Source organism: Pygoscelis adeliae, unplaced genomic scaffold (assembly GCF_000699105.1).
Source record: "Pygoscelis adeliae isolate BGI_AS28 unplaced genomic scaffold, ASM69910v1 Scaffold149, whole genome shotgun sequence".
In the NCBI taxonomy this organism is placed as follows: Eukaryota; Metazoa; Chordata; class Aves; order Sphenisciformes; family Spheniscidae; genus Pygoscelis; species Pygoscelis adeliae.
Window position 1 is genome coordinate 1,225,252 of NW_008825494.1, and position 20,919 is coordinate 1,246,170.

General features: G+C 38.9%; 1 protein-coding gene across 1 annotated transcript; it reads left to right on the forward strand.

The window, feature by feature from the left end:
* Positions 1-2,320: 2,320 nt before the first annotated feature.
* Positions 2,321-17,693, forward strand: CRLF2 (cytokine receptor-like factor 2). Its single transcript, XM_009331279.1, has 8 exons — positions 2,321-2,396; positions 9,313-9,424; positions 10,185-10,357; positions 11,936-12,075; positions 12,794-12,956; positions 14,993-15,107; positions 16,139-16,223; positions 17,421-17,693. The coding sequence occupies exons 1-8, from the start codon at positions 2,321-2,323 to the stop codon at positions 17,691-17,693; spliced, it is 1,137 nt and encodes a 378-aa protein (XP_009329554.1).
* The last annotated feature ends 3,226 nt before the right edge of the window (positions 17,694-20,919 follow it).

The following is a 20,919-nucleotide window of genomic DNA, read 5'->3' on the forward strand; positions in this document are numbered from 1 at the left end:
GCAGATTATTTTGGATCTCTGCCTTCATTTGTTTATCTCACTGGCTTCTGCAATGCTGACTGTGGAAACCATGAGTGATTTCAGCTTTCCGTTAACTATCACCTATGACCTAGTTTAGTATTTCAGTTCTGTGTTGCTTGTTATTTTAGTTCCAGAGATTAATGCCTCCCTGGAGGAACCTGATCAAAGGGGGGGCTAGACAGTTAACAGGGTACTGTATGTGTGTCAGACAGTCATGCTGGGGTTTCCAAGAGTTGCTGAGGTTTGAATAGGTCTTCCTGGGACATGCAATGGATAAGCCAGTGAAAATAGACAACCAAGAAAAGTGAATAGCCAGATCAAAACTGTTATCACAACAACTGGCTGGAGACTTTGATGATGTGACAAAGCTGATAAGGATGTCATCTGACAAACAGTACTGTTGGGTTAAAAAGGACAGTGAATATGTTAGGGAAGGCTCTGAGAAGAATGACAATAAGCCTAAACAGAAATCATGGCAGTACTTCTGGGTGTATTCCCAACCACAGTCCAGCTCCCTATCTAGTACCATGTGCAGCAGACAAAATTCCACTCTCTCTACTTGAGTGTCGTGGTTTAACCCCAGTTGGCAACTGAGCCAACTGGGGGGGGAGTGAGCGAGCGGCTGCGTGGTGCTCAGTTGCCAACTGGGGTTAAACCACGACATTGAGAAACTGGAGGCAAAAAGTAGGCTAGGGGACGAGGTCTCCAGAAGGCAGTAGGGGGTGTAGGCCACTTTGCATGCAGCATGACTGAATCATTCATCTGCCTAAGCACGCCCCTGCATGAGAAGAAGGTTCCTGTACTTTTTCTGATGGAAGCACAGAAAAAGCTTGAGACCAGCTAGGAAACAAACATAGGAATTGAGGTCTACCATTTATATTTTTACCTGTTGATTTCATGGAGCAGCTTATTTTGTGTGATGCTTAATGAAGGGAGAGACTGGATTTGAAGGGAGTCGGTGTGCTTTGCTGTTTCACATGTCCCTAGAAAAGTAAACTGTAAACCTTTACCAGGACGTGAAGGGAGCAGCCAGCAAGCCCAGAGAAGAGAGCACTTTGTCACTCAGGGCTGTCTTCCTGAGCTCTTGCTGGACAAGGGTAGCAGGCTAGGGCCACACTGACTTGTCAGTTCAGATTAGGACCATCCTTGTGAAGTGAATCTCCCAATCACCCCCATGCTTTTGTTCACACAGTGGAGCACTGGGTTCCTCTTGGGTGAGCCTAGCCCAGAAGATGCGCTCCAGGAGGGCATCCAGCAGACTTTGACTGCTAACAGGCATACACCCCATGGGGGTGGACTGGTGCTAGTCTAGGGAAGACTCCCTGTTTTCCCCATGCACACTGTGTGGCTCTTGAGTCCTCAACACCAACTGCTTCACCCCACTGCTTCACTGCTCCTGCTTGCTGCACTACTATGTGAACGTAGTCTAAGCCCAGTTTATTGCAGACCTACAGATAATAGGTCTCTTTAGACATAATAATTGTGATTATTGTAAGATTTTAAGTTCTGCTATTTCTAAAATATGCTTCATCTCAGGCAAAACACTGTTCTATTTCCCACTTTCTATGTATAATTTTAGGTATATGAATATACAAGGTATAGGTATAGTGTATATATATATAATGTTAGGTATATGGATATATGTGGAAGCTATAGCAGCATATATGTGCCCAGGTAACACAGGAAGAAATTCATCCTAGTGCTACCTCTTGCATAATAGCCTCCCTACCCCTAGCAGCTCTGCTATCTCTGTCACAAAAAGGCCCACGACTTCTGCCTCTGATGTGGGGACAAAAGTGTCTCAAGCCAGCTGAGGTGCACCAGGCATGTGGAGTGGCAATATAAACATCCACTAGCAGGAACAGCTTCTGATTTGTAAATGGGGAGGCAGGCTGTTTGTACCTCTCCTACCCTCAGGTCACTGGGCACTCTGAGGTCAGTGTCTTCATCCATCATATTATGTGGCCACAGCTATGCACAGCTACCTGGTCCTCGTTTGGATCAGGGCTATGGTCACCTCTGATTGATACAGCTGTGAAAAGATAAAGCAAAGTGCTGACAAGAGAGATACTCATATTCTGATAAATTAATTTTATTTTATTTAACATAATATGAAGAAGGTGTGCATTCCAAAGTCCTGCACTTCTGATTTGTTTATAGCTAGAGATATGTAATTTTTTTATTTCCTGTAGTCATTTCCTCCAGTTCTCTCCAGCCCCTGGTATAAAGTAGTATCAAATAGTAAAGTCCAGAGATTACGATTACTCATCTCTTCACAGTCTGTTGTGTCATTCCAACCATGAGACTCATCTTTCAAGCATGTTCAATGATCTTCACACTCGGCAACCTGGTGGCTTCTCAGTCACAATCTCTTGGTAAGTTCAAATCCACAGATATTTATTTAAGAAACTGATATATTAGTTAGCAATATTTCTGTGTGTACTTTACCTCATGTGTTACAATATTCAGTACTCTTTTTGATGAAAAGAATCAACCAAACAGAAATTGATATCCAGCAGAGATGAAAGTCGATTCTTAAAAAAAAAAACACCAAACAATAGTGGTGATGATGATAATAACAGATTTCTATGAAAGTTTTCTAGTTAAAAATCAAGGCAGAACTCGCTAAGCTTGTGTCTGTTCTTTAAGAAGGACTACTTACTGTCTAAGGCATAGGTTATAACAGAGTAGACTGCATCCAAAAAAGACTAGCCTTCACATTGAACAAAGATGGATAAAACAGATTCCAGGTAAGACTTCAGCGCTTGGTATTCTGGAAGAATGAACATGATGGGAAAATATCCAGCAATATCTTGCACCTGAGAAAGCATCAAGGTAAAAATACTGTTAAACAGCAAAATTAATAAAGAGATCAAAAACTGGTTACTTGCTACCTAAATATAAGAACATCTCTATTTCATGTGTTTGTCTGCAATGCCATTACTTATAGCTTGCCAAAGATAAATGGATTCTTACAGAAATCAAACATAAAGCCCAACACATAGGCCGATAATCTAATCTTCACTCTTGTTAGTTTATCACAAGTTCCTTGTCATTCATTTTATAAGGAGAAAGAAATACTTTAAAGTTATGGTCTCGTCTTATCAACCTATAAATCAGCTCTCTGTTCTGCTGTACATACAGTAAGTACCATTTTTGGCAATGCAGCACCACCTGATTCTCCAGTGTTAATTGCTCCTGTGAGTCACTGGCTTTTCTGTGAGGGGACATGACTCTTCTCTGTCCTGAGATGGCAACCACCTATAGCCATGCTGTACTGATGGCATGACTTTGTGGAACAAAATTTAAAAATTACAGTTCTGGTGCTTATTTGGTGCAAAGTGTCATAATGCTTAGCAATGGTTGGCGATCTTCTGAAAAAAAACCACTCAGTTTGATAGGTTACAAGTATTATGCTATAAGGATTATGCCTTGCCTCAAAATGTCTATAAAAAAACTCTCTCTTGCTGTCTTGTTCCTTTCCTTGAAAAGAGGTTTTCTATTCAGTCTCTGTCCTGTGCATTCAATTCAGCAGTCTTGTGTACAAGGAGTTGCACTTTCGCCTACATGTGTTCCTATTAATGAAATGAAACTGTTCTCATAGATCAGTAGTATTAAGGGTAACTAAAGACTGTAGGCTCAGATCTGGGTCTTGCTCTCCAGTAGTTTCTATACAGTATGCTGCAACATGTGGAAGTTCAACATGTGGTTACTTATCAGGTTTCATCAGTGTAAGGAAATCAAAAGTGGTTTTTCTTCTTTGTTATGTTTCAATGAAGTTGCAACTGTTCCAGTACTTGCATGTTCCATTCTGTTATCTTTTCAGATTGACATTCTGCCTCTCCTTTTTCTCTTTTCTGATCTGTTCCATGACATTCAGCCTTTTTACAATGTTCTCCTTCAATAGCATTTTTTCTCAGTAATGAACTTTGAAAGGTGGCTTAGAGGGGGAATGTACTTGCTCATATTCTTGCTTGAGGTTGTGTCTGCATAATTTATTGCTCAAGGAAATGTCTTTTTTTTTCCCCTGTAAAAGTACTTTCTCCACACACTATAGTGGTATTTTCCATGCTTCTCTGTCCTGAGAAGGGCTAGGTGCCCAGCAGTGCCTGTGAGGTTAAAGACTTGTGTGGAGCCCTACCAGTCCCCATCTGGTTTTACCGAAGATGTAGTCTTGGATAATTGTCTCTGAAGCTCCAGGGCACTGGTATGTGTCCTACAGCATGGCAACATGCTGCATACCTAACTAGACCAGCAGGCCATCCTCAGACAGAAAGTTGCTGCCACCCCTCTTTAGCCCAAGGACTGCATATTCATAATATTTTTGACCTTTCCATCTACCCATTATCATAATACAAAGAATAATGATAAATGTGTTGTTTTGGTCTATTGTGTGCCTCTAGGATCATGAATAGAAGAATGCTTTAAATAATTATAAATGCTGTGGAAGAGTTGGCACATTAGCTGAGAATGATCCATGGTGTTACAGGTGGATTCATAAAAATTCCATCATAAAGAAAGGGAGAGAAGTGGTCCCCTCTATTCTCTTTCTCTCTCTATCTTTCCATTAACAAGAGATATGAATGATTCTGCCTCCAGAAGTATAGGTGTATAGGTGCTTAAAAAAAAAAAAGAAACTAAACACCTTTTTCAGTTAAAGGCAAAGGAAAGGTCATCAGGAGGAAACACTGTATTTCAGATAACCTGTACATATCCTCAGAGAATGTGATGTCAATTTAATCCCAACTTTAAAAACCTCACTTAGGCTATGCATCTTTTCATATTGAAATGTGACTTATGCAACATATACATGCTATAATTTGAAAAGATGCATGCAAATGTTTACTGAATGTTTAGACAAAACACAACTCGTACCGCATGCAAAAAGCCTACAAAACTCATGAAATTAGAAAGCACAGTAGAAAATTGCCCTGAGTAGAGCTTGAGAAACATAGTCTTTAATAATAAAAGACTGGTAAAGCCTTTTCTAGCCTACATAGCTAGTTAATTATGTTAAGACTGATTCCTTATGAAGTTCTGAAAAACTAGAGCACAGGAAAGAATATGTATATCTCACCAGATAGTGTGTTACAATTTTTGTTCCATTCCTATTAAATAGCTCTATTTATTGTTAAAGTATTCAATAATGTTTTACCTTCCATTTTAGTACATAAATAACTGCAGTTGCTGAAGTTTATATTTAAATGTTAAAATCCCAGAGTTTCAATTCATAACATGTAGGGTTTTTTTCAGAAAAAGGTTCTGATCCTAGAAGGATTTATAAGTGTTAAGTTGATGCGCGCTGAGTAATCCTGCTAAAGTCAAGTGGATTACTCAGGGTGTGCAAAGTTAAGTCCATCAATAAATCACTGCAGGACTGAAGCTAAACTGATATTCTTCTCTGTCACCCAAAAAAATATGCGTTGCCAAACCCGAGATTTAGTGTGCATCTCTGAATTGCAGCCTCTAATAAGTAGTATAGAGCTATCATAATATAACTGAAAAATAAAGAATAATGAGTGTTGTCCAAGGTTCAGAATGAATTGGTGACTTCTGTTGCCTTCCAACAGGCCGGTCAGATCACACTCTCACGTTTTACTTAGTGTCTACTCCTTAGTGGGTGGAAGTCCCATGTGGTCCCTCTCGTTTCCTTATTATCCATCTTTAGAGCCAACCATGCCTCGACTCACCCACTGCGAGTTTGAAGAGATTGAACACCACATTAAAGGAGCTTTATGGGGTTCAGGGGTTTGATATTGTTGTCCTTTTTTCATTGGAACTGAGGGAAAATGTGGCACCCTGAAAAAAGCTTTCAAGTGTTGGCCTGTAAGGAGAGGGAAGAGTGGATTACCACTTTACCGAAACCTTTACTGTTATTTCTCTGCTGGCAGTGTCACATTTGTGGGACACATAGTCACAGGTTCAAGGAGCTTCCCAAGCACACATCACCTATTAAATCTAAATATTGGCATAAATCTAAACAGTTCTTCTCAGGTGTATACAAAAAATTTGGATGAGCAAATTCTATGTGATCTCTCTCACAATTAGTGAACCAGTGCTATCTGTGTTAATTCCAGCAATTTCCCTATAAACATAACTTCAAAAAAAAAGTTTTTTATACTGCCCAGTAAGAGAAAATTCATTCAGAAAGACTAATCAATACAATATTATTTTACCACTCTGAACTTGGAGGGAAAAAACTCATAGCAGTGCAGTATTTTCCTCTTGGAGGTATTTAAAACAATCTTTTCCTCTCCTTTCTGCTCTTCTTTTAATGGTGTTGTCTATTTAGGTTATAAACTCCCTTTTTCCTCTTCCTCCCTTTTTTCTGTACCTGTGCAGCCCTTGTGACAAAATTGACTGAACTATTAGAGCCATTTTTCATAGCAAATTCTACAAGATCCCCCAAAACTTTTACAGACCATTTGACATCTGCACGCACCTGCTTTTCACCAGTAAAGTTACCTCTTCGTTTTACAAGTCCCTTCAGACTTCAGATACTAGCAGCTCCATGGTACTGAGCAACCTGAGACCAGTCTCATATATAAACCGAACCTGCACCGTTTGCTTCACACTAGAAATCAATGCAAACAGATCTTTCGCATCGTGGGCCAACTGCTTCAACCTCACAGCTGGACAGCAATGGGATAAATGCTGGGTGTTGAGCTCACCCTCCAAAAAATGGAAAAATCACTGCTGTGTTTTTCAGTGGGGCTGCCCAGGTGCCCGAGTCCAAGTGAGGGTTTTGAGCTGGCACCCTTTGTCTGGTAAGGGTCCTGGCACAGCCTGGATTAGTTAGCTATGCCCGAGACAGGACTCTCAGATACCCACTCTTTGTTATATGCAACTGGCAAGACTGCATGCCTCTCTGCTTAGCACACAGCCTATTTGAAATCTTTTTGTCAAGCACAGGAAGATGTATGTGCACAGCTCTCTGCAGAGATGTTAAGCCACCTTCTGAGATTAAACTGAAGAATTTCGTCCATGCTTGACTTTAAAATTGTTTTAAAAACATGCCCTAAACCCAGCATTTTGCCGTCTGTCACTGTGCCAAACTATTGTGCACATAGAAACAGCATCATAAATTAATTTTGAAATTAATTACCCTTGAAAATACGTGATTAAGAAAGCAAATACTCTTCCTGTTTTTATTTTCATAATTGAAGCATGGACATTAACAGTTCTTTCTCAAAGCGAAAATATCTGCAATCAGACTAATTATCAAAAAGTGGAAAGTACATATTTTGTTGCTTCTAAAGGGAATTGAAAGGATTCATTCTATACTCACCAAAATGGTCTCAGGACAGTACAGTATTCTCCATTCACTAAAATTTATATTCTTTTTTATAATGTTAATTTTATTTAAAGATGGAGAACATGTAATTATACACTCAAATGTGCATTAAATATACGTTTAACTGTATTTATTGAAAATCTAAGTCCAAGTAGTCATATGGATTATGACTACTCAGTCATATGCTCAGTTACACTAAGCATAACACTAGATACCGCACAGCACAATCACGCTAGAATTTAGTCCATAAAAATTAAAATGTAATTGCAGACGAAGAATCCACTCTTAGGCACTTTGCCATCATATTTCTTAGTGGCTTTAGTTAAAGACGATAGTATCTCTTAAACCTGCTGAGGGGACTTACAAAGGGCTTGAGGAGTTAGGAAACAAGGGCTAAGTAGTCTCTTGTAACAGAGGTAGAACTGGCTGGATAAATTCCGTCTTATGATAGCTTTTCAGGTACTGAAGTTCTGTTTTTGCTTCAGCGCGTGATAGTACTGACTTCTCTATTCTTCAGAAAAACACATGAGATTTTCAGTTTGAGAAAACAATGCAGAACAAGGCTGCAGGCATTAGTGAGGAGATGGAGGAGTTAGTTTCAAGTCCTTCTCTTGAGTAAGAGCAGAATCTTTTTTGCCAGAGCTCCACGAATCATGTAGCAGGGACCCGCAGCTACATCTACCCAGCGTCTCTTGGATTTCTGTCTCTTGAACGATTTTGACAAAACAACATGTTACAACACAATTACACCTATACAAAAATGTTTTGACTAACTCTAATTACAGAAGTCATGAAACACCTAGATGCAGAGATACAGCCATGAAAATAGGCAAAACGGTTACTTGAACCCCCATGTCTTTCTCACATTCTCTGTGTTGATTACCGAGCAAAAGATAGCAACCATGAGGATAGATAGGCCTGATTCCCATGAACATTCAGGATCACTGTATGTGATAAAAAGCTCATAAGAAATGTTTTAAAATTTTTCCACTTTAAACCCCTTTAAAAGTCCAGAGTGGCATAAAATGTAGACAGCAAACAAAGCTAAAATCCTCTATTCTCCTGCTAGATGGGAATATTCCAGCAAAAGATTTTAGTGGTAAACACTTCATGTCTGAAGACAGCAGTCTGCAAATTTTACCCGCAAGTGGTTTCTTGCTGATATTCAAGATACATTTTCTTTCTCTTTGTTCATTCAAGTAAATATAATTTCACATCCTATAGAATGCAAAATAAATAATTTGCCCTTCTCCTTGATATAGAATGGATTTCTAATCCTTCTGCCTTCTTAATTTCTTCATTTTTCAATGTCAGATTTATCTTCAGTGTCTGATTGTGGAATCCTGATGGACACAGAATTAAAATACCTGTGTCCCTAGCAAGAGCTATAACAAGGAGAAGGTCAGGAAAGGAACTAATATCTGCATGCAGTCAGAGGACATTAAATGATCTTGCTCGTCTGTAAGGTGGAATTGGCCAGAACCACATATATCAAATGTGCAGTACACCTACCTGTGCTGATCTGTTCTGGGTTCCTATGGGTCTTGACCTGCTCTTGAGCTGTGGTGTTAGTTCCTTGTTTCTTATAGTAAACATCTGAGAGTTTACACACAGGGTCCATGTGGTATTAGTTCCCAAGTAGTTTTCTTTAGCAGGAAAACCTTAGCATGTGTTATGTGGGGAAGTTGGCTTCAAGGTATAGGCCCTATGCATTGCATACCCATGAACCAGTCTATATTTTTTGGCCCAGGGGCCATGGGGTGTTCTCTGGTGTTGCTGTGCATGCTTTCATTTTGCTATTTTGAAATTCTAATTTCAGCCTCTCTAAGTTATTTTACTCTGTTTCCTTGCATTTTAGATATTCTTTTGTCTTCTTATTTTATGATCGTCTGAGTCTATCGCATACATATCTTTGAAATACTGATTGCCTACCAATGTCAAGGGATACTTTTCATACTCACTGCTGAAATCATATTCTCTGTCAATGTCCTGGTCAGGTTGGAAAGATGCCATCAACACCACAATAATCAATTTCAACAATGAGAAGATGCAGATCACATGGGCAGCAAGAGAACTATTTCCCAGTGAGAATGTGTCATTTTTTTATACGTGAGTATAAGACTATATATACATATATATACACACACACAATGCCTATTCTTCCCTTCTTAAAGGATTTACTTTGGGAGGCTGAAATATCTAAGTCCATTTGAGTCTTCTGTGAACTGTACCTGAAAATGCTTTTAACATTTGTTAATCATCCAGCATTAAACCTGTTTATATTCACAACCTGCTACAGAAGCGTACAAATCAATAAGCCTGCTGAATAGTCAGTCACAACAGACATTATATGAAAGGTTTGTCCCTCTTCTGTCATTGTGTTTTTTCCACATGTATGTGTATTTTCCTTATTAACTGACGTCATTAATGGCTAGGAGAAATTTAATGTTTTGGTTAAAGGCAGTCATAGCTGTCATTTTCCCTTTTCTTTCTGGGTGCTATATGTGAAAGAACTTTTAGCAGTACAATCTTGGAAAGAGGTTCATGAAAACATCTGTTTGAGCAAGTCATTCTCTTATTAGAAAACAACAACAACAACAACAACAACATGAAGGAAACTTGGTAATTTGAGACTGCATCAAAACCCAGGGCTGGAAAGTCAATGAGGTTTGGGTTATGAATTCCCTTACACCACTATGAAATTTGCCACTTCAAGAAATTCTATATGCAGAATTCCCTTGGTAGGAGCATTTGAAAAAGAAAAAAAAAAAAAAAGAAAGAAATAAAAAGGAAAGAACAGTAACAAAAAGGAATTAACTTGTGTTAACTGGTAAGAGTGTTCCATTCACCAATATTATTTCATTTATAGATTTGAGGAAGGCAAGCACAAAGTTTGGAAGCCATGTCCCACCTATTTATTGCATCAAGATTATAATTCTGGATGTCTTTTTAAGACAGAAGGACCCACCCTTGCCATCTCTATCAGGAACAGCAATGGAAGTGAAGAGCTTTTTTCTAGAAGACTAAAATCTGATTTTTATAGTAAGTATGTAAAATCACAACTACTTTGGTAGTCCTAGTGTCTTCACTGATTCTCTAGTTGTCCTTAGTTTGAGAATAAATCAGTTATATTGGTGTATAAAATTTTATTAGTGTGTGTGCCAAAACCAAACTATAGTTATTTCATGTTGAATTCCATCCCTTGCTGTCATCAGTAGTTACATAGGCCTGTGTACAGTTGCACATGTAATCCCAACATGGGACAGTCAGGTTTGTTCCAGAACACAGTTTCAAAATCAGAATGAAAATACTAAAATATATGGGTGTGCTTAGTCTAGTGCAGGCCTGCTCAGTATTCATATCAGGAAAATGAATAAAAGTTGAGAGTTTCTTGTCTTAGCTCTGGCTGTGTGATCTTTCTTGTATTTTCAACCTTCCGTTCTTTTGCCATCTTCCATGGGATGCGAGGCAGCAAACTACTTCTAATCAAAGAGGCTGTCATAAAACCATCATCAGATGTCAGTAGAAATTTGTTGAGTGGCTCTGGTATGGTCTGACAGCGTAAAAGAGTCATCTTCCTACTAGTAGAGAGCCGATGTTCCTGTTTTTATTAAATCCTTCTTGCTCCCAAATGCATATTTCACGTCTAGTGTGAGATTAGTTTATCAAAATCTTCTGGAATTGCACATAGTTACAACATTTAAAGTGGAGGGATTTTTTCTGATAAAAATCACACAGAAAATATACAATGCAGAATTATCTGAAAAAATAATATATATTCTAAATACATTATCAGCATTTATTAATAATGTTTTAGCAAAAGTGATTAAACAAAAACCTGTCAGGGCGTCTAACTTTGAGAATACTTTTATATGTCATAATTTTACCAATGTCTGGTATATTATGGAAAGCTGCAGCCTGATCCTTGAATTTTGGCTATTAAACACCCACTGATAGTAAAATGAATTTCAAAAGGTTTAGGTAACAAAGCACAGATATCAAGGATCAGACTTAAGTCTTTAAATTAGGCAGGCAGAATTTTCATAGTACAAAAAGGCAACTAGAAGGATTGCGAAAGCAGGTAACACTCTTCTCACCCCTTTATTTCCCACTACTGAAGACTAACCAGCTACATAGATCAAACCATTGCATGCTCTTTGGACCATCTGAAAACATCCAGTTGTGCACAGGTAGGCATCCAGTGCTTTTTGGAGATGCACCACCATATCCCACATAGCCTCCAGCAGCTGCACAAGCATCTCTTGTAGGTTTTATGGCACTGAATTTCTCAGTCCCTTTCCAATAAAGGAGCCTCTTTCTTTCTCTTGATTGCAGGGAGTATGAGGAGACTGGAGTCCTTCCTTAAGTACTTGCAATAGATTCCTGACATGAAATAGTATCTACCTTTGACTGTGGCACCTTGAATGCTGAGCATTCAAAGCTCCATTTTGATGTTTCCTAGGGAGGTCAGCTACAAAAGTGCATTCTCCAAGAAGAAAGTCCACCTTCTTCACTTACTACTCAGAGAAACATTGAGATAAGGAAGGAATAACAATAATTTTAACTGCCAAGTACTTCTTTTTAAGAGACTATAGCATAATTTGTTTCTCTTCCTCTTAGTAAAGCCCAATCGACCAGAAAATGTGACCTTCTTCTGGAAAGAGGACACCGTTACTATAAGCTGTAATAAACCAGAGAGAGCTGTGAAGTGCTTGAGACTTGAGCTTCAATACAAAAGCAAGTTTGACAAAGACTGGCAAGTGAGTTGGACATGACATTTTTAATCAACATTGGAAGGAGCTGGAAGTAGCATCTCCATAGAGTGTAAAATAGAGTTGTTTTCAAATTGTTCTCCCATCCTATATTTTCAAATACAGCTGGTAACAGAAAACAGTTACATTTTTAGGATCCTGGATCCCTGCCATGCCACAAAACATTTACTTTTTGAGTTCTACCTAATTGCCACCCAAAGAGCTGAGAACAATCTAAGGGAAACATTATACATTCAGAATAGAGGAGTTTTGGAAGACAAAAGCAGAAAGCAGAGTAGAGTTAAAAGAAGAGAGAAAAAGGGAGAAAAAATCATGACATAGAATGAAAGAAAAGAGATGACACAGGATTTTTATTTATTCTAAAGTTAGCTGTTAAGTATTTCTAAATATTATTTCATTGACTTAAACCTTTCCAGTCTCAAAAATAAATTGTAAATATTTTGTGGATCAAAGTGTCTTTGCATATTGTAAATATGCACCTGTAACATAGTGCACTATGTAATGATTGTCATGACCTTCAACTCATTATCAGACAATGAGGAATGGCTATGAATAGCGAAGAGTCAGTCAAGAAACAGAATTCCTCAAAACTCAGAGAAGTTAAAATGCAGTTCTGGGGTTTTGGGTTGGCCTATCACTTGCCCTAGGTGTGACCATGACCGAGTGTAACATTCTGAAATTAATGATGATATGCCTTCCTTCTTAGTCCAGAACTTCTAAGTGTTGCAGTGTTGGAGAGCAAGGCTTTGATCCAAGGAAATGCTATTCTTTCCGGGTCAGACTGAAGAGGCTAGTACCCTACTGCAACGTAGTTAATTACAGCAGTGACTGGGAAGCAGAAACATTTTGGATGAATGGCACATTATTAGGTAATGGCTGTGCAACATTCATATATTGTCTAAGTACAAATGGGGAAGGAGTGACTGCAAAAGAGGCTGGGAACATGCAGCAAATTAACGTTGCACTGTTGTGCTCCATCTTCTGTTATCAAAGAAAGTTCATGTGGATGTCTAATTGCCCATGTTTAACTCCTGTCCGCTTTGTTCCTGATGGCCCGTAACACTATCAATTTATGCCATAATCAGCAAAGTTAAGAGTGTCCTTATTATTTGTCTTACAATAGTGTCTAGAGTCCAGCAATGACAGCGATGTGATGCATGGGGGGCGCACATGTGTGTGTGTCCACATATGATATATGGACATCAAACTTGAACCCTAAGAAAATCCCTGATGTCCCATTTTTGGAGGCAGTTTGTTTTCAAAGTACATCCAGTTGAACTACAGGACCAGAGGTCATAGCAGTCTGATGCTCATATGTGCTGGATTGATCAAAACAGGGAGGATGAGGGAAAAGAGATAAAATGGAAGCAAAGTCAGTATCAGCACTGCTTTCCCACCAGACAGACGCATTTAACTGAGTGTGATTGACGTGGTTAGATCTTTGATGGAAACAGTATTTCTACTGGTTATCAAAACCAAAGAACAGATTTGCTGTAGTAAAGAAAAGACCGTACACCATCCCAACACATTCGTATCGTATCAGCTAAGCATAAAATGCCACCCACTAGGCTTTATCAGAACTATGAGACACCCAAATGTCCAGTGAACCCAGATGTGAGTTCTCTAAAACGCACTGGCCTATCAGCTCACCTGAAGAAAACCTGGGTCACACAAAGCTGGGATGAAACCCTGGAGCATAGTTGTGTGTAGCCTGTGCACGGTAGTAGCCACAGTGCTGACCTCCAGAGAAGCCTCCTCCACCATGCAGACTGTGAGCCTGCAACAATGTCCTCAGGTGTGGCTGGCAAATGACCTCAAGAAAACACAGAGGACAACGTCTCCCTGTGCACCTCTGAGAGGCGAGCACAAAACAGCCCTACCTGGACCATTTGACCAGAGGCTGCTGGCAGATAACTGCAAGGAAGGAAAGCTCAGAGGAGACAGACTAATGGTTCAGTCATTCTGGGAGCCCCTGGATCAGAAGGGACATTGACACAGCCCCTTCACTGGGGCAAGCACTTCACTTCAGGACTTTAATGAGTTGTTATTATTGACTCCAAATCTAACATCAGAGGAAGCCATGAACAAAGCTGTGCTCAAGAAATTGTATAGACTCTGAATAGCTTACTTGGGGATCACAACTTTTCTTGTGGCTTTCTGGCAAGCTGAACAAAGCAAGCAGGTGGAACAGGCTGGACAGTTGCTCCTGCATGAATAATCATTTAGTTTTTATAGTATTTATGTGGAGAGCAGAAGGTCAGCAATAGGAGGTAGAGTTTTGAGGTGGCATTACAAAAGCTGCAGGCAAAACACTGAGAATGCCGAAAAGTGCACAAATGCATTAGTTTTATATACCTGATATAAAGGTATATATTATTATATATCTGTGTGCTAGATGATATCTTGCCACTAGTTACTTTCTGGGTATCAGCACTTGTGGTTTGCTGGTTTTTTGTTTGCTGGGATGGGAGCGATGTTGTTTGTTTGTTTTATCTTGGGGAAATAAGACATTTAGGCTACATGTAAAATTGCACTTGCAGCTTTGGTGGTTGTACGTAGGTGTATGTAATATGCATCTTAGCACAAAGTTGCTGTATCACTGTCAATGTAGTGTGATGAAGATGAGAAGAAATATTCGATTCATTCATAACGCCTCTACTCTGCCTGTAAGCCCACTCCTTTGTCCTGTACCAGGTCAATTTAGATAAATAAAAGCACAATTTTCTTTTGTTGCAAGGTGTGGGGAAGGATAGCTTTTCTTTTCAGTTTCAATTGAACTTGTCTTATTTGTTCTTAAACTTTTGGGTTTTTTTAAAGAAAAGTCAATGTTCTAGTGTGATTAGGAATATTTACTGTTAAAGCAAAAAATGTTTTTTTCACATACTTTTTTTGTGATTATTCCTAGATTCATGTGATGATGATATAAAATCTCAGTCAAAAACAGTAATTTTTTTAAGTTGTTTTCTGGCAGTACTTCTAATGATACTTATCCTCTTGATTCTTCTGTGTAAATGGCAGAGGTAAATATAATTTTATTGGTTACTACTAAATAAACATTTCATTAAAACAGAGCTATCATTTAGGATCAAGTCTTTTAGCACTCAAAATTCTTATCTGATAAATGAAGTCATCATGAAGATGTAGAAGTCAGTAGCTTAATTACTATTTGAGGGATAATGCATCCTGGCCTTCCAAACATCAAGGCTTTTAATTTTCAGAAACAGAACAATTCTGGCAAAAGACAATGTTTCAGGATAAAATTCTGCCTCTTCCACTTAATTTCTTCTTTCTTTTAGAAATCTAGTTAAATCCTGAGAAGCCAAGTATTTTGGTTACTTCTTCTGAACTGACATTCTTTTGTGCAACTTTCATCAGACTCAATGTCTGTTTGCAATAGGCTGAAGTAAGCTTGAGTGCATTCAACTTTAATAAGACTGTATCAATATTTGGATTTGCAGTTGAATGACTCTGTTCATATTTAGAATCTACAATTTAAAAAAAAACAAATGACCAAACAACAAACGAAACCTGCAAAGGCCCCAAATTTCGGCTTTTTCAGTAGGAAAAAAAAAAGCCAAAAATGCAGTATTTCAGAAAATGAGCTGAAAGTATATGGGATTCTGATAACCTTTTTAGATCATAAGTTGAGTTTTTTCTCCTATAATTCTATTTTTCAAGTTTACATTTGTGTTCACTAAGTCAGCCAGTACAGCTGGTTGCTGCACCATCTTCCCTGTCTAGGGGACTATAAAGCTCTGACTACTGCCTGGAGTAGAATGGCACTTGCTGACTAGCTGAAAGTTTGTATAGAGTCCACATTTTACTAGGATGGGGTTGGTTGAAAATCCAGCAGAAAAATCACTCAGCCTGACGGCGTTATCATACTCTTATAACTGCTTTTTGACTTTAGAATGCATTTAAAAGAAATCAAGCCTAGAGTACTGTCATGTAAAATACGTTTGTGGCTACAGAACTGTGCTGAAGTAGAATTTTGTATGAATGACTACACTATAACAAAAGGTCAATTTGCATTTTCCTTTCCTCTTTGCAGGCTTCAAAAGTCAGTCATGCCTGCTATACCAGATCCAAAATACGTATTTGCTGATCTCTTCAATGATCATAATGGAAACTTCCAGGTAAACATTCCCTTCCTAGCAAGGCTGTGAACTCTACAGTGTTGAGAGTAATTTGAAAGTAGCTACTGATACTTGCTTTGCACAGACATTACTACAAGCGCTCTCTGACCCAAGAGAAAAGCCCTTCCCCTCGTGCAACATCACCACGAGGATCCACGGAGCAAATACCAGAGCTCATACAATCAGTGTAGTGCTACTTTGGCACTGTGAAAAGACACTTGCTGCAGAAAGAGAGAGAAATTGCCGGAGAAGAATTAAAGGGTGTCCAGAGGCACAATATCCAGTGAGATGCCATTCTGGTGTTTGCATCCATTCCTGCACACAATAGCTCAGGGAGCTTGCTTCAATCTGATCTTGCCCTTTACGTTTGTGAAGTGCTGTGAGACTTAGTACTGAGCCAGTGATGGCACTCATGCCTTTGGAGGCATCAATCACAGTAGGAAGCATCCTTTCTTAGCCACAGAGGTGTATGGTTGCTAAACCTTTAGACATGAAATGGCTGCCAAATGAATAGTTCACAGGTTTTGCTTTTGTTTTCTTACTGCTTCTTGAGTCCATGACATCACATATGTGATGTATTTTTTCTGTATTAATTGGGCTGTCTTTATGTTAATTACTACTAAGTTTCCTCTGACTGGACACAGGTCAAATATTTACATTTTCAAACCCAATGACAATATCAAAGAGCAGTAATAACATTTCAGTGACAAACAGAAAACTTTGTATATATAAGATAGCTTTAAACTGAAACTGAGAAGATACAAATGTAAATTAATACTGAAGCTTTAATACAGAAATGCTATGTTGTGTAAATCTCCATGTAAACTCAGTCTCAATTCAGATTAAGGCAGGGCTTGGGTCAAAGAATGCATGAGTCTGTCAAGGAGGGAACACCAGGTATTTTACACATCCAAGGTTTTCTAAAGGCCCTGATTAAATATGAAGATGTACTTAATGTGTTCTCGATAATAAGTAGGAGTTTGTATGCATTTGTGGAATCCTGTCTGGTTTCCTGCAATCCCGCCTTTCTTCCATCCTGCTGTCTTATGTCCTGCTTGTCTATATTGCTTCCTTTTTGTCTTCTCCATTGTGGCTTACCCTGGAAAGATGTCATTACTAAAGGAAAATCAGTGTCTGTACAGCCAGGTTTCTTTAAATTGTCAGTCCCTGCCAACATCAACACTTTCATTTTTCTAGGAATGGATAGACAAAACTGCTCATGCAATGGTACAAACCAAGCCAGAATATGAAGAGCCAGAGTGCATCATTGAGGCGGAAAGCCAGCAAGAAGACGAGAAGAATAGTGACAAACAGGGTTCTCAAGAAAAAATCTTCAGTTTTTCAAGAGCAGCTGAAAACAATGACCCCAAAGCAGCTCAGATAGCTTGTCTGATGCCAACATCCAACACTATAGCTTCTTTTGCTGGCTTCCAGATTTTAATGAACAATGATATGTATGTGATGTTATAAAATTTGCATAATGCAGAAGGTGTTAGGAAATGACATGAAAGATCCTGATGAGTTTAGGGGAGTGGCTGAATAGAAAAGTTTGTCATGAGTAGACTCACATCAAGAAAGACACTAGGCTGTGTTATCTGGTTTCAGATCTGTTCTTTTCCAGCACTTATGACCGTTTGGGCAGGCTCAGTGTTTGAAATAAACACCTGATAATTTATAGAGTTAGGGTTTGTTGTTGTAATCAGTGTTTATCTCTAAGACTAAACTGAGCTCCATTTTCCTGCTATGGACAGAAGAGAACAAGAGCTCCTCCATAACACGTTGGCAGAGCCGAGACTCAGTCCTTGCTCTTACAGAGTATGTAGAGCAGTGCAAACTACACTGTTATTCTTCCCAAATGAAAAGAGAAAATAAAGGGATTTTTCTGCTAATGGTCTTTAACTCACAGAGACCAGATCATATACTGCTCATTTTCACAGGGATAGGATACTGCTTTGCAAGCTCTCCTTAGACTAGAAGTGCTTGTTTTTGTAAGCTGCTTCTCCCATTGTGAAACTTTGTGCTGCATGGCACCCATCAAAGGTTTTATGAAGAGAAAGAGTGAGCCCCATGTCTAAGAACAGCAGAGTGAGGATGTACAGTATTGAGTCATGTTTTATCCTTCAAGTAGTGCTGTATAGGCAGCTTCCTCCAGAACAGTGGGGCTTCATGGACCTCGTCTGAGGTCACGTTCTCAGTATCTTATAGTCTTTTTATGACTAAGCAACTTCTTCTAGAAAGCTGAGGTTCATTCTGACCAATATTTATATTTAACTGAGTCGCATTTATTTCAAACTGGTTTTTAGTGCAATCAGCAGCTGTAGACCCAAATTATGACTTTTTATTCATATTGCATATACCAGCCTCTTGTTCTCAAACTATGTTCTAAAGTTTTCTAAACATACCATCTTTTAAAATGTGTTTAATTTTAAATTTAAAATGCAATATGCTGTGCAATTAGACCTCAGAAAAAAGATCTTGACTATTCTCAGTTTCCCTGTATCACTTATGTTACATGCTACTTGAAAGCAAATTTTGTAAAAAAGCTTAAGTGTTAAAAGCATCTATAATATGGGTAAGGTCTTGTAGATTATATGTTGAATTAGCTCCAGTTATTTACCTGGATATCAGTCAGTCATTAAATGACTTTATCAGTTGACTAAGCTTTGCCAATTGCATACTTTCACTAACTAATTTATAGTGTACCTTGGAAATTGCACATATCAGAAAATTACAGTGATCAGTAAAATATTTTGAATTCAGTGTTTAAAAAACTTCAACTCCAGATCTCCTTGGGAATAGTAAACAGTAATATGGATCATTAGGTCTCAAAATCTGTTTCTAGGTGACCCAGTTTGCTGTACAAGGAAAAACCCAGAAATTTTCTGGCCAATAACTGGGAAACTTAACTGGAAGGATATTTCAGACACATTCCCCAAGTTTTTTCTTGACATTACAAGATTGACATGCTAACAAAGGATTTCCCATAATCCTGAAAACATTTCTGCCTTTTCCTATCTAAAACAGATGTGTACAAGTTTTTGGGGGCCTTTTGTACACCCCACATTTCTGGAAATTTTTTATAAAGGTAACCATGTAAAGTTTCAATAGCACTGTATGAATGCAATAGATTTTAAACTAATGCAAGCTGCATGTAATTTGATGAGTAGAATCTAGCTCAGCTCAGCTCTTCTTATCTGATATAAATCGGCATTATTGCATGAGAACCAAAGAAGTTACAGCAATTTACAACAGATAAGAACCTGTTCCAGTAATGATTCAAACAATAAAGTGGGAAGTAAAGCCCAGAATGTATTGCTTAGTTACTTCATGTTTGAACCACGCACACATATGGGTGTCTACAGACCTAGCCAGATACCTTAATTAAACCACTTTCTGTTGAGCAAATACTTTTCTGTCTGAATTCAAAATGTTTTAGTATATTTTCCTGAAATTCTACTGTGGGGAAAAAAAAAGAAAGTCATGTTGAAGTGTGCTGTTTAAGCAGTGTTCCTGAACTGAAATGTTAAGGTCATTTAAGTTTTTAGTATAAACTATAATATCTTGTGTTATATTTTATAGACATAAAGGTTCTTTTTATGTATGTATACAACCATATTCACATTGTATATAACAGACTAGAAAGAAAACAAATAAACCACCCACATATCTCAAATATTTATTTTAAAAATATCCCCTTATGAAGAAAATAAAACATAGGGAATTATTGAAATTCAAAACAAAGTATTTTTCCCAAAAAAATCTTCCATTCTTAGGGAACTCTAGAAAAATATCTACAGAATGATGCAGAACATGATTTAAGCAACAGGAAAGGTCCTCCCCCAAATATTGATGATGATTCTACCGAACATGGTACAACAAGAAACATATCAGATCAGTAACACTCATTGCTTGTGGGTGTTGGGGGTGCTGGGGGAACCCAAGCATGTCCCTGAGCTCTGCTCTCCTGGTGTCTGCTGCAGCCCATCTCTGATGAGATGTAGACCCCGGTAGCCCTCAGCCACACCAGGCAATGCTTCCCCAGGAAGGATGCCTGGTGTCCATGGCACCCTCTGCCCCAGCTCCTGGCATGAAGAGCCGGGAGCCAGTGCTCCTGGGCACACTGTGACTTTCGGCTGAACCACTGCTTAGTGAAAGATCAATGAGATCAGTCAGAGTATGAGAAGCTGGACCTAAATAAAAAGTGTCTGAAGCGTGGAACAAAATGCCTTTATGAAAATACATTTGTATGCTTTCTACACCAAATCTAAGAGGGTTTGGATAGATCTGGCACTTCAGAAAGGAACATTATCTCTCAGATGGAGCCCTCACGCAAGCATACAGCTGTCCAGGTGATCAACACGTGGCTCAGGGGCTGGTGTCATTGAAGGAATTTTGGCTTTTTTGATCATGGGGAGGTTTACATGGCACCGGGCCTGCTGGCGACAGATGGAGTTCAGCTGTCTCACAGGGGGAAAAGGATCATTGCTCATGAATTGGCAGGGCTCATTGAGAGGGCTTTAAACTAGGTTCGAAGCAGGAAGGGGATAAAACCAGGCTCACTAGAGATGAGCCTAGGAGTGGCATGCCGATGCTGGGGGCAAAATCGACAGCCCAGCTCAAGTGCATCTACACCAATGCACACAGCATGGGCGGCAAGCAGGAGGAGCTGGAAGCCATTGTGCAGCGGGAGAGATAT